Source organism: Amphibalanus amphitrite, unplaced genomic scaffold (genome assembly GCF_019059575.1).
Source record: "Amphibalanus amphitrite isolate SeventyFive unplaced genomic scaffold, NRLGWU_Aamphi_draft 000172F_arrow, whole genome shotgun sequence".
NCBI lineage: Eukaryota > Metazoa > Arthropoda > Thecostraca > Balanomorpha > Balanidae > Amphibalanus > Amphibalanus amphitrite.
This window is the reverse complement of record NW_024881667.1, coordinates 142197-157017: the sequence shown is the minus strand read 5'-3', so window position 1 is coordinate 157017 and position 14821 is coordinate 142197. Positions and strand designations below refer to the sequence as shown.

At 50.6% G+C, this 14821-nt stretch overlaps 2 protein-coding genes across 12 annotated transcripts; both read right to left on the bottom strand.

Moving 5' to 3' along the window:
- Positions 1–1411: 1411 nt before the first annotated feature.
- Positions 1412–9161, bottom strand: LOC122383747 (transcription factor E4F1-like). 11 transcript variants are annotated; one of them, XM_043370483.1, is made up of 8 exons: positions 9143–9161; positions 6472–6624; positions 5782–5906; positions 5278–5545; positions 4795–4955; positions 3964–4093; positions 3597–3805; positions 1412–2704 (listed from the first exon to the last, which is right to left on the bottom strand). In XM_043370483.1, exons 2-8 carry the CDS (start codon positions 6602–6604, stop codon positions 2546–2548), a joined length of 1185 nt encoding a protein of 394 aa, XP_043226418.1. In that variant the 5' UTR covers positions 6605–6624; positions 9143–9161; the 3' UTR covers positions 1412–2545. The 11 variants fall into 11 exon arrangements, with proteins under 11 accessions (XP_043226418.1, XP_043226419.1, XP_043226422.1 ...); XM_043370484.1 differs by lacking the exon at positions 9143–9161 and adding an exon at positions 7684–7802; XM_043370487.1 differs by lacking the exon at positions 9143–9161 and adding an exon at positions 7660–7693.
- Positions 9162–9662: 501 nt separating this feature from the next.
- On the bottom strand, positions 9663–14558 carry LOC122383746 (pre-mRNA-processing factor 40 homolog A-like). Its single transcript, XM_043370480.1, has 4 exons — positions 14275–14558; positions 11228–12841; positions 10233–10937; positions 9663–9843 (listed from the first exon to the last, which is right to left on the bottom strand). The coding sequence occupies exons 2-3, from the start codon at positions 12833–12835 to the stop codon at positions 10236–10238; spliced, it is 2310 nt and encodes a 769-aa protein (XP_043226415.1). The 5' UTR covers positions 12836–12841; positions 14275–14558; the 3' UTR covers positions 9663–9843; positions 10233–10235.
- Positions 14559–14821: the final 263 nt, after the last annotated feature.

The following is a 14821-nucleotide window of genomic DNA, read 5'->3' as shown; positions in this document are numbered from 1 at the left end:
AGCACGCAGTAGCCCAAGACCTTATAATTGGGTAGCATCGGCTCCCTCTCGTCAAGGGGCTCGATAGCACTCGTTTTTTTTTCTTCTGCTTACCGAAGAGATGCAAAACTAAGTTCGGTCGGCGGCCGAACGGCTGGGGGTCTAATCGAGCCCCACCTCCCCTTCTTACGTCAGCGGCTGTGAAAATGCCATTACCAGCTGTTGAAACATGGCAGTTGCTTTTGCATGAGTGCACGAAGGGTTTAAGGTACGTGATACGTGAAAGGTTCTACATGAAAATTGAGATACACCAGCTTATCAAATTGTGTTCACTGTGGTGCGCTCGGTTTTACCTTGACTAGTCTTTGAATTCTGGGGTGAAACAGACCAGTCAAGAAACCTGTTCCATAAGGAGAGCCACTAATGCAAAAGAGATGAGGGATGAGGTTTCCAGAGACCTTCATTACCTCCCAAAGGGGGTGCCCCGCCATTTGCCAATCCCTGCTGTAGTTGTTACGATTGGAGGGAGGGTGAATATGAGAACGACTGCAGGTCGTGCCAGCTCGATCATGACGAACACAATGGTGCCGACATCACAGCTCTACTGCCATTTTTGACGAAGTTAATCAACAAGGACCGGAATCCTACCCTGGGGCATTTCACCTGCAGAGGTCGTCGGACCTGAGACCCTTTCACTCAATTTTTTTTTCAACGGTGCATGCGCTCGTTTTTCCCGCGAAGCTCTCGGTAAGTAACATCCATCAGAAAGTGTGATCAAATAACGGCTGGTGACCTTCCATGACCTAGCATGACCTTTTGAGTGACCACGCACCGATGACATGACCACTGACGGCTAGCCAGTAGCTGCACCCTGCCCGTTGCATATGGAACAGGTGGTGATGTCATGATTCTGAAATTATATTGCAGTTTTGGCGCACTTGACAGAGCAGAAGACATTCCCACTTTTCCTCCATGACTATAGACGTATGATGGTGAAGCCATGAAGCTGACCAGACGTAAGATCGAAAATTTGAAAGTACGAAACGTAAGAATAGTTGGCACTGCTACTCATACCTAAGCAATTCGCAGCTTGTAGGAAACCAGCTTTGAGTTGGCAAGACTACAAATTTTGATTTAGAGGCAAGGATGCTTGAAAAGGTGATCGATCTTAGGTGTCCTAGGATAAGTTTGGAAACGGGATGCACCATTCGATGTGTTTTGGGCTTTGCGGGCTTTGCCAAGTTTCGCGGCGTTACGTGCCTCGTTTTTTTTCATGCACGATCAGTATCTACTCTTGGGATTTTCGGTCATGGCAAGCCCCCGTCCCCGTCCCCCCCTATCGAAAATCCGTGGCGCCGCCCCTGCATAGAGTCTAGCCGAAATCACCGCTCAAGCTATTCCGAGTAGAGTTCTCTTCTCTATACAACAAAAATTATCATTTAACCAAAAGTGTATTTCGGAAGCATACAATCGAACAGAACCTCTAGGTTGAACTTCTTACGAATGTTCAAATTCTCTCATGCCAAGATGAAGTACAAGCAGACAATATTGAACGCAATCATAATTACTCTCTCATACAAAAACGCATACACACCAAAACCGCTGATGAACTTTACACAAAGGCGCTCGGATTCGCGTGTACCACGTTCGTACGTGCTGTGAGATGAACATCTGTCGCCGCGATGATATCTGACACATTTGGGACAGCCAGTGGCTAGTGATCCCAGGATTCGGATGGCGCTGGCCCGAAGCATACACAATCATGCTATGCACAAGTTTCTAATGAAAAAGTCCTATAAGTTTTTCCAGAAAGCTTCACAAACGTTTCAAGTTCAAAAGATTATTGATCAGTAATGTTATCAATTGAAACTGGCCCTGTAACGCTTCCTCTTCAACGCCATGTATTCAAAATCTTGAAAACGCTTGATCATGCCAATCTGTTCATTAATTAGGTAGGTACCTACCCTAAGGAAACCATTAAATAAATGACATTTTTCTCAAAATAACGTTTTGATGTGAATGTTACAAACAATATGCACGTTTGTAAGAAGCAATTGCTACCCCAAGAAAGCGTTACATGCCCCCAAATTTTTCGTTATCTTTTATCTCTCACCTCAACTCCAACCGAATTCCAGGAACTGTAAGCATGGTTCTGACAATAGCTTTCCACTAACCGTCCGCAACAGACGTGGCTTTTTGGTCTGGCCGTGGTCAGAGGGCCACACATCAGCCACGACAAAGGAAACGTCAGCCATCTCAGGCTGACCCGACACTCTGTGCTCAGCGGAGCGTCCCACGTCCCATGGGGTGTCGCACCTCACCGAGGGTCGTTCAGCGGCGCTCACAGCTGCATACCGACCGATCTCGGCGGGGTGGAGACGCCCCCGCGTCCCTCAGCTCGCGCACCGTGCACTGACACTGGCTCTGTCGCTCCACGATCGCCATGGAGGCACGCACACCGAGCGCGTCTTTGGTCCACGTGTCAACAGTCGCCCGGTACGGTCCCGTGCCCTCCAGTAGCTGTAGTGGGCCCGCCGCTGGGGTGACGGCCGCCAGCCGGCGCTGCTCAGAGCCTGGCGTGCACCCGCGACAGGTGGCGCTTCATCATCCAGCTGGTCTTGAAGCTGGAGTCGCAGTCCGGGCACGGGAAGTTCTTCTCGGTGGTGTGTCGGAACACCATGTGCTTGCCCAAGTCTCCCTTGGAGTGGAATGGCCGCGAGCAGATCTAGAAAGGGAAAAAACAGTCAGACCAATTTGCTTTCTGACACCATAGGAGCGATACAGGCAGCGATGGACAGATTTTGAAAGGCATCAGGGTAGAATTCGTCCGCCGGTTTCTCAGCTCTTCCCCCAGGACGCACAAATATTTCTCCTTCACGTCTCAAATTTCCTGTTACGGGCTGGATGATCACGTTCACACACGTTTCAGTACTTAGCATGTTCACGCTCGATGGGGTGGCTGCCGGTCCGTCGCGACGGGCTCAGCCTCGGTGGCGCACCAGGGTGCCCAGAGCAATGTCTCCTGCAATTCCTATCATCCCTTGGGCTCTCAACGGTCTCATAACACAAAAAAGCGTCTCTCCAGACAAAAAAAAAAAAAAAAAAACTCGAATTCGTTCTAGCTTTCCTCTGGACCAACCCATCTACAACCTTCCTCCCTCCGCCAGTTGCCACGGTCTGGGGTCTAACGGCCAGCGCCACCAGAAGACCTGTGGCCAGGGCAAGTCCTTGTTTGGAGTACACCTCCCCGGAGCGACCGTTTGAGTGAAAGGGAAAGCCGTCCCAACGGGACACTACCGTCTGACTGCGACCGGCACGGTGCGCTCACTACGGCGGGGCGGTCCGTGTCCAGTGTCTCCGCCCATCCCATCATCCCATGTGTCTGAAATCCCTTTTTATCCAGGCCCAAAGTTGCTATGTGAAAAAAAAAAATAATCAAGTTGGGCTGAAGTGAGGGTCGGGGCCGAACGAACCCGAATTGACACTTGGTTGTTATTGAATCATTCCGCATTATAAAACTGACAGACTGCGCCGAAATGTGGCATGTCAGCGGCAACCACACACCCTCACAATACATCGATAAAATCACAATTATGTTCGGCTCCGATCTAGCTTACCTCGCAGATGAACTTCGGGTCCTGATGGATAGCTATGTGCCGCGTGAGATTACACTTTTCGGGGAAGCGTTTCTCACAGTAAGGGCACGGTATCATGCGGTCCTTGTGATTCTCCTGCATGTGCCGATGCAGCTTGATCTTGGTCCGGGCGATGTGTTTGCAGTAGCGGCAGTTGAAAGTCTCAGCCGAGGCGTGTGTCTGACGGTGAACTGAAAAGGCGAGGGGCTGGTCTTAGGCAGAGAACATAGAAACAGAACACGTGGAAAGAGACGACATTAACACTAACTACCTACCATGATAAGTAGCAGTGCTACCAGGACAAAGTTTGCACATTGCACGGTAGCCGCGAGGATGCGCAGTTGCTCACCCTGCAGCTCGGGGAAGGAGCTGAACGTGGCGTCACACACGTCACAGAAGTAGCCGCTCTCGTTGCCCCAGCGGCGCCGCTTCAGACGCCGGCGCGGCTTCCGTTCGATGATGGTGGTCATGTCAGAAGTCTGCGCGCGACAAACGGGAGGACCCAGTCAGAGTGGTAGCGTTCTACAAATCTCGATGAACTCAGTGCCGCTGTTTGGGAATTTACCACAGGTGAGACTCCATCAAAATCGGAGGCAATTGAAAAAAAAGTTCATCTTTTCCGGATGAGCGCAACGTCATTATGCTGCTCAACTTTTGCATACGGATTCGTTAGTAACAATTTTTACTTTATGGGCTCTTCTTCGATCATTTTAAACAGGTTAGACGTCTCACATCAATAAAAAACATCGGTTTATTTACAGGTTTTCCTCTATAGCCAAGGGTTCCAGCGGCACAGAAAACAGAGACATCCTCAACTATCTGTATAAAGGTATCATAATTCATCAACCAATGGCACAGCACATAATAGAAACTACTCAACGGCATCAAGGTATTGAGATAGATTGAAGGAAATCCTCGCTTTGACATTGCTATCAGAGTGAGGAAGCAGGAGTTTATGTTGATGACACAATTTCTTAAAAAAACAAGATTTAAGTCCAGGAGAACATTGTTATAATGGACAGCTTTAGATAAATTCATTGCAATAGTCTACACCATAACTCATATCATATAGTCCACATCTGTCATTTTCCCTCCTCTTCCATGGTAGAATCTAGCCACGTCCGACGGACAGCCCGCCCGCCGCTGCTGATCTGCAGCAGGTGGGGCGAGTCTGACTGACCTCGATGTCGTCGCTGAGCTGGACGCTGTAGGGCACGTGGTCCAGCTCCACCAGCTGCTGCTCCGTGTAGCCGTCCTCCTGCTCGTAGAGAATAATGCTCTCGCCCAGCGAATCGCTGAAGGCCACGTGATCTCCCTTCGACAGCGATTCCGTCGAGTCCACTGCACAGGTCACAGACAATGTACGAGTTAGTGGAATGTGAACGGGGGAGAGAGGCGGAACATTGATTACTTGTCCGTATAAACCGCATTGGGCGGACCGCAAGACACGGACGGCGGTAAGTCCGTAAACGACAACAGAAACAAAACCAACTATCATAAACAACTTCACAAAATATAATATTATCATTATTACCTTAAGAAAATGACACCACTGTAAGTTAAGACACCAGGCAAATCATTGAAAATAAGCAAATGAGAGACCGATGACGCCACACAGAACTGGCGGCCCGCGGCAGTGTGCGCTGGGGCGCGTGTCCCGTACCGACTTCGATGCTGTACGTCTCGCCGGTGTCCACGCCGGCGGCGTCGAGCACCTGGCAGATCTGAGCGGGCTGCAGCTGGCCGCCGGTGACGGTCACCTCCTGGTGGGGCGCGGCGCCGGCCGCGCTCGGCCCAGACCCGGCCGCCGGCTCGTCGGCCGGCTCCGGGACCGTGCCGACGGCGGCCGCCTCCTCCGCCACGGCGTCCTGTTGCTGGCTGGACCGACTGTGCACCTCGATCGGGAACGGCATCTTGTACTTGAGCTTCACCTGGCCGGCGGCGGAGCGGGGCACGGGCGTGAACGAGAGCATTTGCAGGGGCAGGGTAGCACAAGGGAGCATCATCGCATCGCGTTACCTACATTATTACAGCCGGATATCAGCAGGCCAGTACAGTTTCGTCGAACATGTAAAGAACCGAACATCATCCATATAATCTAATGCATATTATTCAGAATATGCACCGTGGACCCGTACAACCTCGCCATTTTCAGCTGATCCCTTACCTCATTTTCCAGTGCCATAAGTTTTATCTCGCACTGATCTATCTCGTTCACCAGCTCCGTGCAGGCATTGCAGATTCGGTACACATGATCTTCCTCTTTGCGGAATGGTGACTGGATTATTTTGCCTGAAAATGGGAAAAGTGTGCTTTGAGCTTGATTTCCTGCTGTAGAGAACTTTCATTTAAGTCCTATGCCTTGTTTAAGCCCTTTGACTATATCAGTCAGTAGAATTGGTGAAGCACCTTATCGTGTTCTAACATCACTTCAACCAGACTGTGCCGAAGAGCTCATCCCTCAGCACCCTCAAAAGGGCTTACATAAGATGACATGAGGATGTGAAAAATAATGTTAAATGTCATGAATGGACCCTTGAAACCAGAAAAAAGCTTTCCATCTTCATACACTATCATATACCTATCTACAGAATTCAGCTGAAGGTCATCCCATGAACAATGACTTTATAAGTTTATAGAAAGGACTTTTGCCAATGTAACCTGCTGTTTTCTCAGACAAAAATATCTGCACATTTTGTTATGAACCCTACACTATATCCACAAGAAGCATCAGGTACCTACCTATCTTATCAAAAGGCAATCATATTCTTTCATATAAGAATGGCCATTCATGCATTTTTCATTTCATTAACAAAAATACTGTAGTAGAAGTATGCCAATTAGGATACCTACTCACCAAGCTTTACAGCAAGCAGAGTCTTCGAAAATGATGTGCGAGATTCATGAATGTCTTTGGCATTGACCAATCCATGTTTACAGACCAGACACACCTCCATGATTGCATTTCCAGTGATATGAACCTCAGTCATGACTTAGTTGCACAGAACACCTGTAAAAAGGACACATCATCATGACACTAACACGTAGGAGTGTACCAGTGTAGGTAGGATCACTTTTTAAGAATTCAGCAAGAATGGATGAAGGTAGGTATTAGGTAACCTACTGCAGCACTAGTTGGAAGTTCTCTATATGGCATATTTTGATAATTAATTTGGTAAGAATAAGCAACAGTTATTTCATACACTCATCATTTGGTGTTTTTATAGGAGGCCATGAAGCATATTTCTCAAGAATTGATGAATTGGAATGGGTGACAACTCGCTTTATGCCAATGTGCCTTTCACAGGATCCTACGGGACAGGATTCCTGGAGTTTCACATGCCTGTTTTGTGAGATAGGTACCACATAATGCCTCGTGTTTCACAATGCCCAAAGTCTAAACTGCTTTCAACACCTTTAAATCACAACTGAGCATCCACTGGGAAGCCGTCCGCTTCTCTGTTTATGACAACCAGTACCCTTTGGCCTTGAACTGTGAAAGAGCTAGTATTTAGAGTAAAGATCCAGTCCAACAGGCATAAACAGTTCTCTATAGTATGTGTACAACTTAAGTAAGGCCAGTTATGGTTTTGGTGAGAAATTCCTCGGTGAAAATACCACGCAAAAAATGGCACGTAATGCACGACAAAAGTAACCCAGTTCAAGGAAACTGCAGACCCGGGCTGGTACCTTGAAAGCTGCTTATCCACGAGAACATTAAAACGCAGTAAAATGACCCATTCTGACAAAACTTCATAGCAAACAAATGAAACTTAAGTGGACGAAAAAATTCAATTTGATTTTAGGACCATTGGCATAGAAAATGAATTGAAACCTTCCATATTTCAACGCTGCACTGGCTGTTTCACCCAGGTTTCACGGTATCGGTAGCCACCAGGGTCAGAGTGATAAAAATGTGCATTTTCTTGCATTTTTCCAACTGTGCGACCAAGTCCCTCACATAAACGAAAGTTCGAATATTCTCAGTGATCCATACAACATACACAACCAAACCAATACAACATAAACCAAGCATACAACAAACCGTAGAAAAATAAACGTAACGTACGTTCAAGGTTGGGGTTATTTTCAAGTTATTTCAGCCCACTAAATAACTGCAGTAAAATGTGGAAAAAGCGCTGCAATCACTTCGAAGCTCCTTCACCTAGGTATACACTATACATAATTTATATAAGCGCCTCCACCGTCGTCACACGTAGGCAAGCACGTAGGTATCTAGGAATCCGTGGTAGTAACAGCAGTTATCAGAACTCACAAACTGAACATCAAAATGCAACAGTAGCGGCGGAACACCTTCAAGGGGCACCGCCAACCTTTGGTCCCATTCTTTCCATGCAAAGCCCATAGGGCTAATGTTAAAATGCCAAAATCAAAGGAAAGCACGGTGCCCCCGTGCCCTCCCCGTTCCGCCGCCTATGAAATGCAAGCTCCTTTCATCAATCTTGCCAAGGCCATTTTGGCCTCCCGCAACCCGTAAGGTAAGGTAAGGTAAGGTAAGATGGATGAGAACAATCATCAAAGGAAGCTAGTCATGACAGCCAACAGTAGTGGGCGATGCGGCTCAACTCGATGCCGGGTACGGGACGGCCCCTCGTCCGGGTGGGGGCTCCGTCTGTCACACGTCACGTCACAGGTCGGCCGGTGACGTCAAACGGCCACACAGCCGACAGCGAGCCGTGTCAGTGGCCAGTCAGTGATGTGTCAGTGGTGATCGCCATGGGCCGCCGCGCGGTGGTCTGCGTGCTGTGGACGCTGGCGGCAGCGGTCGCGGCCGGCCCGCCGACGCCGGCGCCGGACAGCGCAGCACTACCGTCCGACCTGCGCTGCCTCCAGTACGGGCCGCAGTGCGCCGCCGTGGACGCCGCCGAGCCCCTGGCGCGGCGCCGTCTCGTCCGTCTGCTCGGGGAGGGAGCGGCTCGTCGGCTCGGCGGCCAGCGGCTCCGCCAGGCCGGACTGCAGCTCGTGCTGCCCTGCTGCGGCGCCGAGCCGCGGTCGCCGCCGCCGGTGGCCGAGCTGGCTGCGGCGATGGTCGGCGCGCTGGTACCGGCGCTGCGGCCGCTGGCGCCGCGGCGCGCGGGCGACCCGGCGCGGCTGGCGTCCGCCGCCGACCTCATCACGGCCAGCACCGCCCGCTGCTACTCGGTCAGCGGACAGCAGCTGCTGACAGCCTGGCAGGCCTTCGTCAATATCGTCATCGGAACCGCCGACAGCATGAACACCACGGACATTCTCACCAGCAACAACAACCAAGAGAGCAGTGGCGACTCTCATAGTCAGACCAACAGGGAGCAGGAGATGGAGGACTTTCTGATACACGTGCAGCGTTTCTGTGTGATGGAGTCTCACAGCCGTGCGAGTTTCTCGCTGCCACACTGGATCGAGTTCCTGGATGTGCTGCCACGACTGCAGCAGCTGCCGCGCTGCGGCGTGCCGTTTGCCATTCCCCGCACGATAGGCGAGTTTCCAGTTGTCGTGTAAGCCCTCTGCAAATACCATGTTTTACTTACATGTGCTGGGCAGCGCTGACCGAGCTTCGTCAGCTCATACAGACAGATGATCTCCGTTTAGCGGATAGATGTAGAAAGCGCAGATACAAGTTGTTGTTCGCATCGCTTAGAAGACGATTGCAATACATTACGGGAAATGAAATTGAGTTATCTTTGACGAAAGAAGCACTTAGCACGCAGATGGAAGAGTGCATGGGAGTACTACACATCTGCGCACTACATACACATTTGTACACGGGAGCCGTACGTAAAACACGAAGCGAGTCTTTCAGTAAACCGCAACAATTTTGTACATCGTTGGAAACCGGTAAGCAATCGGTAAGTAGTTCTGAGATCAGCAGACTTTCGAGTTGATTGCAGCTGAAATGTAAAAAGGCGTGTTTACCTGAAAATGGACCGGAATCAAAGCAATCGTATCATCAACTACTTCTGGACACTTCTTTTCAACAGTACCTATAAGAAGTAGGTATAGGAAGAATGAGTGCTCGATATTCGACAACCACCGCTCGCAAACAAGGCGTTGAAGTGGAGTTTATTACACAACCGAATATGATACATATGACGAAAAATGGCCAGCTATAGGTGATGGAAAATTAATTTCCATATAACTCACGTGCTGGGTAATTCTGAGATGAATCACACAGCCGGCGTGATTCTGATGTCTGGAGCCCGACGTTTGTACAATGAAATTATATCGGTGCCTGAAAAAGAACAGAACAGTGCCTCAGATAAGTAACCGCTAGTCATTATCGCTACTTGACAGCCAAGTGTCTGATTTAGCAGTCATCTCTGGTAGCATTAAGCTATCAGCGAATATAAATTAGCAGTTTGAGCACACAATAAAGCTGAATTCCAAACACAACATTTAATACTCCCTTACACTGTATAAACTGCTCCGGTTGTTTTTCAATTGAAAAACACAATCCTAACGAATAGAGTTTGTCAATTTTCAAACAACCTGTGGTTATCCCAAATTAACTAATCACAGCTATTTCACTACCATCGTACAATGCACACACTATAAGCTGTTTAGGTCATCATGCTAATTATACGTTGGGTTTCCCATAGACCGGCCGGGTGTGCGACTCACCGCTCACTCCTCCCGCAGCTGCTCCAGCAGGTCCATCCGCTTCTTCTCCAGCTCGTCCTCGCTCAGCTCGCCCTCCTCGGGTCCGTCGCGGCTGCGCCGGTCCCGCCGCCGGTCGCCGCGCCCGCCGTCCGACTCGGACGCGCCACTCTCGCTGCTCGACCGGCTGCGCCGCCGCCGCCTCGACTTCTTCTTGGCGTGCCGCCGGCCGCCGTCGCTCGAGCTGCCGCTGCGCGAGCGAGACGCCGAGCGCGAGCGACGCCGACGCCTTCGCCGCGAGCGGCGCTCGTCCTCCGAGTCGGACCGAGAGCGCGAGCGCGACCGCGAGCGCTTCTTCTTGTTCTTCTTCTTCTTGGACTTTGAGTGGTGGTGACCGCAGGCATCCTCGAGTGTCTGTTGGTAATCTTTGAAGATGCGGACGCGCTCGGACTCAAGCTCGACAGCGTTGAACGCGGGCTCGTTCTCCAGTTTGGGGCGCACCTCGTCCCATACCGCGCCGTGCTCCACCTCCAGGGAGCGCAACATGCCCTTGAACGCCGACTCAAGCCGCTTCAGTTTACGGTTCTCTTCTTTGATTTTCTCCCGCTCGCGAGCCTCCGCCTTCTCGAGCAGCGAGTTGTATGTGAGTTTGACGTTGCCTGCGTCCAGCGTTCCCGATCGCTTGTCCTCGCAGACCACCGTGGCGAACTCCTCGAATGTGGTCGTCACCTGACGGACACGTGGATGTTAATATTTCTTGCAAAAATGCTTTCTATGGAAAGACCCTGGTTAACAATAACGGTGAGCTTAGGTTGAGCAGTAAGATAAAACAAGCGTCATAATACTGATGAATTAGGCATATAAATAATGGCAGCAAAATTGTAAGCACTACATAATGTTGAGTCACTAATTCTCAATTTCAAACCTTCTCAATGCAAAGAGAAATCCAGTTACCATCTTGACTGCCTGTGTTTGTGTTCATATAACATAAAAAACTAATTGAATAATTACAAACTTACCTGAACTTCGAAGTCCTTTTCTTTCAGAATCTCTTTAATGATCTTCTTTTCATCGTGGAAGCGCGATTTGAGATCCTCCACATAGAACTTGAAGAGGTCGAGTGGCGTGGATCCCGACTGTCCCAGCATGGCGGAGAACCGCACGTCGGAGCTGATGACCGGGTACAGCTCCACCCACAGCGACATGGACGTCAGCTTGCCCTGGTCGTGCAGCTCGTCCAGCAGGGCGGCGAACGCGTCACGATTCTTGCGCTCCAGGCGCGACTTGCGCCGTTTCTCGGCCTCCTTTTCCTCCTGCTCGTCGGCCTCCAGCTGGCGCACGTGGTCCTCGTACACAATCAGCGCGTCCTCCTTGTCCATGCCCAGCAGGTCCGTGTCCTCGGCGAAACGCGGGTTGTCCAGCAGCATCTGCTGCGCCTCCTGCCACGTCGTCAGGTGTGTGATGTCCGCCATCGAGTCGAGGATCTCCGACAGCACCTTCATGTTCCGCTTACGCATCTGTTTCATTTCTTCCTTCTCACGCTTGGCCAGCGTGAAGACGACATCCTCGTAGATGTCCCTCCGCTCGTGGTCCGGCACGTTTTTCCAGATGTCCATGTCGACGAACATCTCCTCGCACTTGTAGTACTTGGTCATGGAGGTGATACGGTCGCCGCTGAGGAGGAACTCCTCCAGGTCCTCCTTGGCCTTCTTGGCGCGCAGCCGCTGCTCCTCCTTCTCCTCCTTGCCGCGCTGTGTCTTGTACGCGTTGAACGCCTGCTTCTTCTCGTTCAGTCGCTGCAGGGTCTCGTATCGGCTATCACCCTGAATAAGCTTCAGCGCCTGGTCCCAGGAGGCTGTGCTGGGTACACCCTTCTCCCGCAAAAGATCCTTGAACGCTTCGATCGCCTCCCGCTTGTCTTTGAACACGCGGCGCGGCTCAGGAGTGCCGCTTGTGCTTCGCGAGGCGGCCTCTGCGGGCGACTCGCTGGTCTCAGCCGCAGCTGCTGGAGGGGTCGGGATGTCCATGGCTGCCAGCGTGGCCGCCATCGCCGCCTCCAGAGCCGACTTCTTGGTGTCGCCACCGCCGCCAGCAGGAGCAGCAGCGTCAGACGCACTCGAGGCCGCCGCCTCCTGAGCGGCGATGCGCGCCTTCAGCTCCTCCAGCTCCGGAGGGATTGTCCAGCGCGACTCCTTGGTGACCACGTTACTGTAGTAGGGCTTCCCGCTGTCCGATGTGTACTCCCGCCAGGGACACTTGGCCAGCAGCAGCTCGGTCGGCGTCTTCATCTCCTCCGGCTTTTCCCAGGCGCTCTGCTTGGTGACAGAGTTGTAGTAGTAGGTGCGACCGTCGGGCGCCCGGTGTTCAGTCCAAGACGTCTTGGGCGCGTCCGCCTTGGCCGGTAGCGCCGGTCCGGAAGCGCCGGTCGGGGGAGGTGCGGCGGGCGGGGTGGCAGCTCCGCCGGGGGACGCGGTCGCCGCGACACCTCCCGCGGGCAGCACAGGCGGCGGCCGCATGAACGGAGGGAACCCCCGTGGGGGCATGCCCGGCGGCGGCATGGAGAATGGCGGCAGAGGAATCCCCGATGGAAGCGGGAAATTTCCCGACGGCGGCGGCTGTCCGGCCATTTTCAGCTGAAAAGTGAAGGACAGAAATTGATAATCAATGAGAAATAAACTATTTCCGAACATTTCAGAAATTTGCATGCACATGACAAAGTCGACTAACTAATTCAAGGACTTACTAATGATTGTGTGACATGGTTTACAATTGACTTACTTTCAAACAGGCACCAATTACAGCATGCTTATAATCTAAGCCGATTTCCTACATAAGGCATTATTCCACGCCGGTGGGACGCCGGTGAAAACAGGGCACCGGAGGGCATATTGAGTCACGTGGCTATTATGAGTTTCTCCCCCTCTCATTGCCTTCTACTGCTACATGCTGAGTGTCACGTGGTTTATGCGATTGAATTTCAAGAGCCTTGATCAAATCGCCCCAGGCGCCCTGTTTTCACCGTCGTTCGTCTGGAGGCCTTCTTTAACCCTAGTCTCTTCCGCCACTATCAGTTGGGGAAACTACCAGGCGCCGAACTAAAATCGGATCAGCCAATCAATAGCTGGAGTGGGCGGGGAGATGACCATATACAGTCATAAAATCAGGAAACTTCATCTTTTCCGTGCATCCTAGCATTGAAAAGAAAAAATAAGGCATAAGAATGTTTTTTAACCACACAAGGCCTACACCCACTCAGTTAACGAAGCACTGGTGGCTCTAAATCGCAGTTACCATACAAGGTCAAACAGTGATCGGCAAATATGGCGGATTGAAACAGACGCGCCAAAAAATGTAAGCAGCACCATTGTTTTAAAATGTCATTATTTCTATTATTTTGTATAGGTATGGTTTTTCCAATTGTGGTTAAATAATTTTTTAAATTTAAATATCTTTATTTCTTTTTAGCAATTTTCTTTCAAAATACCGATCAATTTATGGAATGGCCAGCTGATTGTGATGCTCGGAACCTGCAGAAAAGCCATTTTTCTATCACCATTATTGAATGAATTCGCTGAATTTGATCAAATCGTGTTGATTCCTAGTGGCAGGGGCGCGGGAACTACTTTCCGACTGGGGGGGCACACCATAATAGAGATTAACCTAGGGTACCCCCAAATCTAGTTTTCTCATCGGTTTTAGGCCACTTATTTTTCACCCCTCGGCTTTTTCAACAAAAAAAGAAAACATTTGCAAAAAAAAGTGTAGTATTCCGTCTCAAAGCTGTGGGGGCACCGCCCCCACGGCCCCAGAGTTGGGGGGCAAGCTGCCCCCACTGCCCCCCCGGCTCCCGCGCCTATGCCTAGTGGAAAATGGAAGCTTTTTCTCTGGGATAAGTGGATGTGATACCGCAAGTAGGTACCGGCTGGCGGCTTGTTATACCGTTTCCACCCCTAGTAGCGACAGCTGCAATTATGTCCATATATGGTCATCAAAGGTCTATTTACTGACTGATCCATTTTTGGATCTTCGCCTCGTAGTTTCCCCGACTGTTAGACCAATAACTCACCTTTTCTGTCAAAGGTGGGAGGAAAATATCACCTTTCCAGTGCTAGGACGCTAGAGCCATAAATTCCGCTAGTAATCGCCAACCTTCAAAGTAAAAATTGAAATATTATCCAATAAATCAAGGCCCTAAAAAGTAAATACTCAATCAAGGGGACAATCAAAAGGCAAAGCACAATGTCGTTTTTTTTGTGGAAAGCCAAAAACTCTGCCTCCACTTTCGAAACTTCTGCGCCATAAACGTAGACAAATTTGTAATATGGAAACATCTGAGTCGCTGCCAGTGCCATATCCGTAAAAACGGCGCCCGAGACCAAAAAATTTCGCTGAGGCCCACAAGAGAAGTCCCGCCCGTCCCGCCCATCTCCGAAACATATCCCATTTCAAAAATTAAATATATGGCAGTGCATGGAATTGGGAATGACCCCTCCCCCCGAAAATCGTGGTGACCCCTCCACTTTTGGCGGTTTTCTCTAAACTTCAGTCCCGGCTGGGGCCACCAAGACGTAAACAAACCTTGGGGCCACCAACTTTCAAATGTTGCTATCATA

Coding starts and splice junctions, on each gene's coding strand:
- LOC122383747 (XM_043370483.1), bottom strand. CDS start 6,604: ATGACTGAGGTTCATATCACTGGAAATGCAATCATGGAGGTGTGTCTG. Junction 5,907..6,471: donor TCTGCTTGCTGTAAAGCTTG/GTGAGTAGGTAT, acceptor TCCCATTTTCAG/GCAAAATAATCCAGTCACCA. Junction 3,806..3,963: donor CTCCTTCCCCGAGCTGCAGG/GTGAGCAACTGC, acceptor TCGCCTTTTCAG/TTCACCGTCAGACACACGCC.
- LOC122383746 (XM_043370480.1), bottom strand. CDS start 12,835: ATGGCCGGACAGCCGCCGCCGTCGGGAAATTTCCCGCTTCCATCGGGG. Junction 10,938..11,227: donor AAAAGGACTTCGAAGTTCAG/GTAAGTTTGTAA, acceptor CGTGTCCGTCAG/GTGACGACCACATTCGAGGA.